We start from the raw sequence: 11,332 nt of genomic DNA, 5'->3' as shown, positions 1-11,332 counted from the left end.
ACATATACATATATATATATATATATATATATATATATATATATATATATATATATATATATATTGTTTTTTTATTTATTAGAAATCTCCATACTACCAAACCAAGACTGGATATAATAATAACAATATAAAAATAGGTCTCGACGCATATTAGCGTGTTTGGGACGACCCAAAAAATGGGACACTTCAATTACTAATACACAAATACACTTCCTCGGGAAAAAAAAACTTTCGGACCCCTCCCCTCCACCCCTACCCCACCCTTACTAAACATTTAATCAACATTCTAAAGGTAATATATTTTTACAGGGAACTTAAAGGAATTCCACACTCATACTCAATGTTACATCATGCTGCCTTTCATATAGGCTACCGATACTCACCTCAGTCAACCCACAAATCAATCTCTCTTTTAACACTCACAAGCATAGACTCACTCCCAAATCAATCACTCAATCCATTTCTACAATACCCCTTCTTCTTTTTTTATTGCACTACTTTCGAAAACTTAAAAATTAAGAAGATTCAAATAACATAGGGAAACAAAGCCAAAATTCTAAGGGGTGAGATAAGAAAAATTAGTGAGAAGGACGGGGAGGGAATGGTAAAAAATCCCAAAAAAGTTCATTTCTGGGCCTCTAGCTTAAATTACCTTGAGAAAACAGGTCTTTGGAAAAGACTCTATGGGAAATGAAATCCCTGTTTCTCATCTCTGCTCATACGTTTTAAAACGAATGACATACCTTCGTCACCGATATCGTTTATTCGGTCTGATATCACTGATATCGTATGTTTACTTCGTCCGATATCAGTCTTTCCTTGTTCCTCTTGCCTTTGACTGTCCAGCAATAGTTGATTGAAGACAGGAGAAAGCTTTACAGTATCCAGAGCTACAGATGTAAAGGGAACGTCCATATTCTCCGTTTTAACGGTTGTAAGAATATCAGCTGTGGTATCTGCAATTGTAAAACACATGGTACTTAGCTAAAATTATTCAACCGTGACATGTCTATTTTATTTCTTTTTTTTAACACGTGCGAATCAAACAGCTAAGAACTAAGCTTGAAGCGATCTGTTATATCTGTTATATTTTTTGTTTATCTGTTAAATTCGGAATGGATACTTAATTGCAATCAGTTTTCTCTACAAGTCATGGAGTCTTAGCAGGACTCAGTATTTGTCATCAAATGTCTCTTTTTCATACATCTTATAATATCCTATTTCCAGCTAAGTTCATCAATAACTCATAAAATAATAGTTTGATGTTGTTATTTACAACCAGCACTGTCTACCAACATATGGTAAATTTTGTATATGACTCAAGTCACAGGCGAGGGACAGGAAGAACTTGGTAATTTACTCTTCGGTATTTCGTTAATAATTCTAAATTTTGTATATGACTCAAGTCACAGGCGAGGGACAGGAAGGACTTGGTAACTACTCTTCGGTGTTTCGTTAATAATTCTAAATTTTGTATATGACTCAAGTCACAGGTGAGGAACAGGAAGGACTTGATAACTACTCTTCGGTATTTCGTTAATAATTCTAAATTTTGTACATGACTCAAGTCACAGGCGAGGGACAGGAAGGACTTGGTAACTACTCTTCGATATTTCGTTAATTAAAGCACCCAGAAACAAAATTTTTGTTTTTTCCTCTGAAGAACAGATAATTCATTTAATTAGTTTTTGAGATTTAAGCATTTCAAACTAAGAAACGGGTGGAGGGGGAACCTTCATCTAAGTTACAGAAAAATATTAGCCTTATGTTGTGCCATTGATTTCCCTCCACAAGTTAAAGATTGTAAATTCATTAAACGGTTGACAAACATAATCAACACCGTAATTGCCAGGCAACATGTAAAAAAACCTCATTGATCTCACCCAAAATTTAAACATCTGGGAATAAAATAATTTGGAGAACCTCGGACTTCAACGTAAAAAAAAAATCAGTTTGAATTTAACTGTATACTACTACTGCAAAAAGATTTCAAAATATTCAAATATAATTAATGCCCTAGACAGAAATTAATGGTATAAAACTGATCTAGGGATTATTTAACGGCTTATGGCAAAAGAGAACTCCAACTTTAGCATCACTTAAGATATGAATTTATTCAAGTTAAAATAAAGTAGTGTATGTGAATATTGTTTTAATAAGGACTTTTATAATACATATACTATATATATACCTGTGGCCTTGCGTGTATATCTGTGGGTGAGTATGTGTGCTTTTGCGCGTGTGCATATTTTAAGAAAAAATAAAAAAAAGAACATAGATAAAACAAAAGATGAAAAAAAAATCGGCAAGGAAGGTTTTTTCAATCCGTGAAGTGGAACCTATCATCTATCATGTCCAGCCATTGAGGTCCTGGCACTTAGTTAGAAGAAAAGAAACAGAACGACATAACCAACAAAAAATATAGGAGTATATAAAACAAATCAATAGGCTAATACGGAAACAAAAAACCATTCAGGAAAAGATCCAGCCGATCTAGGAACATGCGATGCTACAACAAGTCCAAAACTTTAAATTGCATTGAACTGCAAGTTAGTTATATCAAATGATTCAATCTTTCCGGCTTCACCAAGCCAGAATTATGATAATTCTTTTTCTGAAAGACTGGTTTGCTAAAAAAAAAAAAAAAAAAAAAAAAAAAAAAAAAAAAAAAAAAAAAAAGTCCCATTTTTTGCCTGTCAATACATTGCAGAAAACACCTTCTGAAATTTGAGCTATCAAACAATAACAAAAAATGGTAGTATTACATTGAAACATTAAAAACACAGGATCGCAAAAATAGAGATACCAAAAACTTCCATAGGGTACAGACACATTAAGCAACAAAATAATTTTTCAAAAAAGCACAAAAAGAAGAAAACTGCAAAAAATGATTTCCCATAGGATTTTTTTTTGCAAAATTCATATAAAAAATTAATTTTGAACGTTCAGATCCGCGGTGATTTTAAGTTAAAAAATGGGCATGTTGAAAATGGCTTGTAATTATATCGATCAGTCCAGTCATTTTAGGCCTTCAACGAGCCAGAATTATGATAGTACTTTATGATTATGATTTACTTATATATAAAAAAAAAAATCACAAAAGGTTTCCCATTTTTAAAGTCTCCAAAAAACCTTCTGATATTTCAGCTATTGAACAAAAAATTAAAATTAAATAATAGTATTACACTGAAACATTAAAAACCCAGGATCACATAAATTGGAATACCAAAAACATGCATAGGGTACAGGAACATTAAGCAACAAAAACAGTTTTCAAAATAAAGCGCAAAAAGAATGAAACTTAGAAAATTATTGCATATTAGAAAATCGGCTTTTCTTTGTTCAAAATTTGTAGAAAATTTTTATATTGGGCGTTCAGATCCACTGAATTCGGTTATTTTAAGATGAAAAACAGGTTTGTTGAAAATGACCAAAAAAGGCAGTCGATGATGAATGGTGACTCTTGCTTAGATTTCCGTTTTAGTACTGAAGAAATTTAAACAGGTGCTAGTGTAATGGCATAAAAAGAGTTGAAAAAACGTTTGGGTTGCTATGGAGATGAGTTGAAAAAAACGTTTGGGCTGCTATGGAGATTAGCTGAATCATCGTTGAGTTCCATGAGAAACGATTTGGCTTTTAATATTAAAGTATTAATTGCGATTTTAGAGCATTGATTCTTATTTTTATGAGCTCGTCAGGAAATTAAGGCTAGTAAAGTGTTTGGACATCACTGTCACATTGAACAGTAAGTGGAGCAATCTTATTGTTTCCCGAATGACAAATTTTTTGTTATTCTAGCATCAGTAAAACCAAAATGCTTTTATATTCTTCATGTGTCACTTTCGAAAACGTTTCAAAAACTCCCAAACTGAAAATACAAGAATAATAAAGGCACAGAATTTTCTAGGGGGTGAGATGAGACAAACGGGCGAGAAAGACGAAGAGGGAAGGGTTAAAACAGCATATTTTGAGAAAACAATACTTTAAAACAGAATCTCAGGAAAAACGTACCCTGACTCCCCTCTGTGTTCCAATGTAAAAATAAATGTCAAACCTTCCTTACTGATGTCCTTTACATCAGAATCAGAGAAATCATAGTAGACGGCATTGTCGTTTCTTCGTCTGAGATTTTTTTTTTTTATCAGCTTAATGTTGATTGTCTGGTCTAAGAAAAATTGAAAGCAGGAAATTTTTTTGCAGTATCAACTTGTGAAGATATAGAAGAAAACTCCACGTTCTGTGTTTTGACAGATGATTGTATATCAGCTGAGGTATCAGTAATAATAAAATACATAGAGATTAGTTAAAAGTATTTAACCCTGGCGTGTAGTTTTTCTTTCTTTTTACCTTTGAACACAGTTTTTATTCAGCAACCATACTGTGACCATCCATCTATTAAATAAATAGCTTTCATAATCGGATTATTTTGCGAGGAAAAAGGGATTATTTTTTGTTAAACCAAAGCTTGAAACAATATGGATACTTAGGGCTCAAATAAAACTATTACGCGATTGTCTGAAAAAGACTTCACTCAAGGTGCCTAATGCTTATGCTAATCTGTTAAAAGCATTAATCTTTATACTAATCATTATGCTCTCGACTTTCATAATCATATTCTTTGAGAATTTTCATGAATAGCTGGCGAAAGTACAATTTAGAATTAGAGTTATCAAATAATATAAGACAGGCATTGATTTAAAAGTTGAGATCTCACGGAAGACTTGATATCTCGCCTGTTCATGTTGATATTTCCTGGAATCAAATAAGAGTCAAATAAATATCAACATGAACAGCCGAGATATCAAGTCTTCCGTGAGATCTCAACTTTTAAATCAATGCCTGTCTTATATTTTAGTCCTTACGATTAACATTCCGACTATAGCTTCTGGGATATCCTCAAACCTTTTGGACAATATAAGTATATACCAAGGTACTACTTCTGAGGGGCCCCCGTACCAAACAGGCCAAAAAGGCCTTACTTGGCCTTTTTAATAACTTTTCATAAAAAAAAGCGAATTTAGTGTTTGCACAATAATCATCTCTAAGCAGGGACATACAATCAATTTGTTCCAAGTTTTATGTAGGCATTTTTATCTAAAGCGAAAATTTAACATTTGCATCATTTTCCTCTCTAAGCAGGGGCATACAACCAATTTGTACTAAATTATTATTTAGTTTAAGTGGGCATTTTTTATCAAAACTGAAGCCCTTTACTCAAGTCAGAAACTACTCGCTTATGAGTAGGTACCTCAAATTCATCAAAAACACCAAAGTGACCAGATTCAACATTTTCAACACCTAGGGAACTAAAAGATAAATTTAGAGATATATTAGTATATACCCAGGTACTACTTCTGAGGGGCCCCCGTACCAAACAGGGTGTGTGTGTACTTTCAAGTAATTGGGTTACCAGGGTCATTTGCCTATTACACTGAGCTCTACATGGCTTGGCAGACATGTTTTTTTTTTATTATGACATTGATTTTTTTGTGTGTCGATCGATTAGAGAAAGTTGTCGACTTGTCCAATATAATAACTTTATTATTAATTTTTCTAAAAAAAAAAAACTTGTCATATTAAAATTTAATTAATTTAAAAAAAAAAACTCGAAAGAATTTCCCCACACGGCAGACCAAGTTTAATTATGAATTAATACATGTTTTATATTACAAAATATATTTTTAAATTTTGAAAACATTGGATGTGTATATTTTCAATTTGAGTACACTTTTCATTCTTTTATTTCCCCAAAAAAAAATAAAGAAAAACGTTTTACTAGTAAATTCAAATTTCAGAGGGACAGCCCCCCCCCCTCCAACAATACAAAATCTTAAGAATATGACGACTGTATTCGATAGAAATGTCAAAGCACGCTTTTTTTCTATTATGTAAATAAAATCTATCAATCATAGGTATGTTTACAAGTTTTAATTGTTTTGAAAAACAGTTCTTTATCATTCAGAAATAAAGCTTTTTCCTAACATGATGTATTTTTCTGCTTTGAATGAAAAGATTGCGTGTTACAAAGAGTGTGAGAGGTTTGGGGGGGGGGGTTAAATTTCACAGGCTCTTGCTATAACCGGGGTGTGTCTAAGTTCGAGGTCCCGGCGGAGGACTTTGGGAAAAAAGGAGGGGGGGCGGGGGGCCTAGATGCCCTCCATTTTTTTTTTTGGGTTACTTAAAAAGGACATTAGAACTTTTAATTTCCGTTCGAATGGGGCTCCAGCTAGGAACTTTTAACTTCTATAGAAGGGTTCTCTGATGATGTGATTTTCATTAAAGTTCTATGAGTTTTGGAGGGTGTTTTCCCCCTTTTTTCGAAAACAAGGCAAATTTTTCTCAGACGCGTAACTTTTGACCGCTAAAGCTAAACTTGATCAAACTGATATATTTGAAATCATAAGAATTTACTCTTTACGCTAAAGTTTACGCTTTTTTTTCTATTATGTAAATAAAATCTATCCATCATATGTATGTTTAAAAGATTCAATTGTTTTGAAAAAATCAATTTTATCTTTATGAATCAAGATTTGTCCTAACATGAGGTATTTTTATGATATGAATTAAAAGCATTAGTGCTAAAAATAGTGTGAGAGTTTTTGGGGGGGGGTGAAATTTCACAGGCTCTTGATATAACCGGGGTTTGTCTAATTCCGATGTCACGGCAGATGACTTTGGGAAAAAATTAGGGTGGGAGGGGGGGGCCTAGATGCACACCATTTTTTTTTTTTGGGTTAATTAAAAAGGAACTTAGAACTTTTTATTTTCCGTTAGCATGAGAATACAGAGAGGAGCTTTTAACTTATATATTATGGTTGTCTGATGATTTGATTTTAATTAAAGTTCTATGAGTTTTAGAGGGTGTTTTCCCCCTTTTTCGAAAACAAGGCAAATTTTTCTCAGGCAAGTAATTTTTGACCGCTATAGCTAAACTTTATGAAACTTATATATTTTAAACAGTAAGTACTCGATCTTTACGATAAATTTTTTTATTTTTTGAAAAAAAAAAAAAGTTGTTGTACAAGGTAAAAATTTATTTTAAATAGCGATGCAAGTTGGTGGGGGCCACCCCCCTAAATATAGGGAATGATTTATGTTCTTTTTAAGGTCGCTCCTTACTTTAAGTTTAAAAAAAAAACTTTTTTTTTAATTTAATTTATGATCGTTTTTTATTTAATGTAGCTTTTATTTGCAAAAAAATTTTAATTTTCTTTTACTAAATTGATATATTTAAAAATTAAATTCTATATTCCTGTATTTTTCTTCTGTCAAAAAACAAAAAATTTTCATATTTTTTGCATTTTTTTTATATAAATCAATTTAATTTATTTTTCTGAAACGTGTCAGCCAACGGGTGTTTTTTAAATTAAATTAATAACATTTCTTGAGATTTGTACCCCCACTTTAAAAAAAAAAAAAATTAAATAATTTTTTAAAAAAATTTAAATTATTTTTCGATAAAATATTTAACCCTCACACAGTTTAAAAAAATTTTTTTTTTATTAATTTTTTTTTAAAACCCCCCACCAAAAGCGAGCAAAGTTGGATGTCACCCCTGACATCAATGTGAGTCATAGCAAAATACATCATGAAAATACCCCCTTACACATTTTCGAAGATTCGAGCGCTAGAAGAAAACAGATAAGGTTGCTTATAAAAACACATGAAAAAGATAGACATTCACTTCTATTTAAAGGAAGAGATGTGAGGCGCTATGCTCAGTTAAAAAATTCAAGGAAGCATCCTATATTGTTTTTATGCTAAACTTCCAATTGGTCTGTGAATGGTCGTTTCTAAAAGCAGTATTTTTTTTTTATTTCAAATAAAATTCGTTGACTTTTTAATACTCCCACTACTCAAAGGGTTCAGATATTCTTAGAATATAGTTTATATCATAGCCCCCTGCGATATAACCTATTCATCACTTGAAAAGGTCATTTTTAGCCTAATTGCGTAGGTACTAAAGGACCATTGAACATTTTTTTCTGATTTTGTGTGTTTTCGCAAGAAAATAGCTGATCTTTAGCAAACTTAGCCATAGCTAGTTGAAACTCTGCATGAATATCTGAATTTTTAGACTAATTGCGTAGGTACTAAAGGAACATTGAAATATGTTCATTTTTAGCCTAATTGAGTAACTACTACAGGAACAGTTTTGTTGTATTTATTAGTATCAATATTCAGTTTTTTAGAGTTTCGGTTACTATTGAGCCTTACATGCCTGAAATCATGAATTAGAATATTTAATTAACGGTTTGGGTTTTCAGACACCATAACTAGTTGAAACTCTACATAAATATCTTAATTTTTAGCATAATTGCGTAGGTACTAAAGGAACATTGAACTTTTTTTCTGATTTTGTGTGTTTCCTAAAGAAAATAACTCGTCTTTAGCAAACTTATCCATAGCTAGTTGAAACTTTTCATAAATATCTTAATTTTTAGCCTAATTGCGTAGATACTAAAGGATCATTGAAATATCTTCATTTTTATCCTAATTGTGTAGCTACTAAAGGAACATTTTTGTTCTATCTATTGGTATCAATATTACGTTTTTGAGAGTGTCTGTTACTATTGAGCCTTACAGGCCTGATATCATGAATTAGTATATTTAATTAGATGTTATTGTTTTCAGACACCATAGATAGTTGAAACTCTGAATAAATATCTTCATTTTTATCCTTATTAAGTAGGTACTAAAGGAGTATTTATCTTTTTTTTCTGATTTTGTGTGTTTTCGCAAGAAAATAACTGGTCTTTACCAAACTTAGCCATGATGATAGGACTGTATGACACAGAATTTATCAGTTACCGAGAGTTCAATGCCTCCTCACCGCAATGACTTCCAGGGGTTTTATGACTCCTCCCCACAATGAATTCAGATAGTTTTGGACTCATCCCCCTAGCCATAAGTCCATTCAACCTTGAGCGAAGATATAAAAGTTTGATGAAGTATTTTTCTACTTATCAACTATATTAATAACTTCCAAGATGATAGGACAGTATGACACAGAATTTATCAGTTTGAAAAAATCATCTTGCGGTGTTATATTTGAATGTGCATTTTTATTATTTTCTATGGAACTCAAAGAGATTGACTGTTATCATTGGATAGTGAACTATAACATGTTTGAGTATGATAAAAGTTTGTGGAGTACTACATTACGTCATATAAACAGACTTGGATTCTATGAGAGAGTGATTACACCACTTAATAACGCTGGTCGGGAACTGAGAACTGTTCAGGAGGAAGTAGGTGAAATTTGCAGATTTTTCGGGGTTGAAGCGCTCTACGTAAAGGGCAATGTGCCTACAGATAAAGTTTTAGTACAAAACTGTGACCCTAGGATTCCACTTTTCAATTTAGAAGAGTTTAAGTGTCCTAAATTTGAAGGGGCTTATCACTGTCCCGAAGACGAGGTTAGGTTCTTCGCACAGTGGATACCTAAGAACATACCTGATCGTGATAAATCCAAACGACATTGTAAAAACTTTTCTATAACCTGGGACCCGCGTTTGTGGATTTTTAATATTGAACAATATTTAAAATTTTTTATGTGAAAATTTTTTCATGAGTTTTTTTTTTCTAAAAAAAAAAAATCTGTTAAAGATTTTAATAAAAAAAAAAATTTAATATTAAACCGGATTTATTCTTTTGAATATTTATATTTTAAGAAATGAAAAAAATATTTAATGAAGTCACCTCTTGGATACACAATACAGAAAATTCATTTAAGAAACTATGAAAAAATTGTAAGTAAGTAAGTAACAAATTCTTTCTTGAAGTCACCTCTTGGATACACAATACAGAAATTTCATTAAATAAATTATGAAAAAATTGTAAGTAGCAAATTCTGTCTTGAATTCACCTGATGGATTATGACAACATTCTAAGTAAGTAACAAACTCTTTATTGTTTTCACGAGTTAGATAATCAATGTAGAAATTATTTTAAAGAAATTATGAAAAAATTCTCAGTAAGTAACAATTTATTTATTGAAGTCAACTCTTGGATACACAGTACAGAAATTTCATTCAAGAAATTATGAAAATATTTGTAAGTAAGTAACAAACTCTTTATTTATTCCACCTCTTGGATATACATTACAGATACTTCATTAAAGAAATTATGAAAAAAATAGCAACTAAGTAACTTTTTTTCTCTTTATCACAAACAATTTTTACTTAGCTCCAGGATGTAGAAATTTAATTCAAGAAATTATGAAAAAATTCTCAGTAAGTAACAATTTCTTTCTTGAAGTCAAGTCTTAGATACACAATACGGAAATTTCATTCAAGAAATTATGAAAGTATTTGTAGGTAAGTAACAATCTCTTTATTGATTTCACCTCTTGAATATACAGTGCAGATACTTCATTCAAGAAACGTGATTAAACACGTTTTTTGAAACTACATGCTATTTGCATGCCTTTCCTTGGCACCTTTCCAAATGAGCGGGAATTCCCCACTGCTTCCTACACATTGCAAAAAGTGAGCAGTACGAAAACTCCACGTTTTCAACCAGACTGGTTTTTTGGTTTTTTAGACAACACGAGAGACATGCAAAGTCGAGAGAGACATGCAAAGTCGACATAACTTTATTTCATTTTTTAAAATTAAAAAAATTATTAAAAAAATTATAAGCAAGTAACAATTTATTTATTTAATTCAACTCATGTCTATAAATTTAATTCAATAAATTATGAAAAAATTCTCAGTAAGTAACAATTTCTTTCTTGAAGTCAACTCTTGGATAAAAAATACGGGAATTTCATTCAAGAAATTATGAAAAAAAATTGTAACTAAGTAGCAAATTCTTTCTTGAATTCACTTGTTGAATAAATAAAAAGACATTTCATTCAAGAAATTATGACAAAATTCTAAGTAAGTAACAAACTCTTTATTGTTTTCACGAGTTAGATATACGATGTAGAAATTAAATTCAAGAAATTATGAAAAAATTGTAACTAAGTAGTAAATTCTTTCTTGAATTCACCTGTTTGATAAACAAAAAGACATTTAGTTCAAGAAATTATGACAAAATTCTAAGTAAGTAACAAACTCTTTATTGTTTTCACGAGTTAGATAAATGATTTATAAATTAATTTCAAGAAATTATGAAAAAATTCTCAGTAAGTAACCATTTCTTTCTTGAAGTCAACTCTTGGATACACAGTACGGAAATTTCATTCAAGAAATTATGAAAATATTTGTAAGTAAGTAAAAAACTCTTCATTGATTCCACCTCTTGGATATACAGTACAGATACTTCATTCAAGAAATTATGAAAAAAAATAGAAAGTAAGTAAATAAAATTTTTTTTTCTCTGTCAA

General features: G+C 31.0%; 1 protein-coding gene across 5 annotated transcripts in view; it reads right to left on the bottom strand.

Annotated features, from left to right (window-relative positions):
- Positions 1-674: 674 nt before the first annotated feature.
- Positions 675-11,332, bottom strand: part of LOC148952909 (uncharacterized) — a 95,426-nt gene continuing 84,768 nt past the window's right edge. For all 5 annotated transcript variants that reach the window (XM_089087459.1, XM_089087460.1, XM_089087462.1 and 2 more), the window contains one exon: positions 675-956. In XM_089087459.1, coding sequence (XP_088943585.1) covers positions 682-956 — 275 coding nt within the window. In that variant the 3' untranslated portion in view covers positions 675-681. The remainder of the gene's footprint in view (positions 957-11,332) is intronic.

The sequence above is a fragment of the Artemia sp. Qi Xiang Cuo genome, chromosome 4 (assembly GCF_049724085.1).
Source record: "Artemia sp. Qi Xiang Cuo chromosome 4, ASM4972408v1, whole genome shotgun sequence".
In the NCBI taxonomy this organism is placed as follows: Eukaryota; Metazoa; Arthropoda; class Branchiopoda; order Anostraca; family Artemiidae; genus Artemia; species Artemia sp. Qi Xiang Cuo.
The sequence above is the reverse complement of the archived record's forward strand: the minus strand, read 5'-3'. Positions and strand labels throughout refer to the sequence as shown.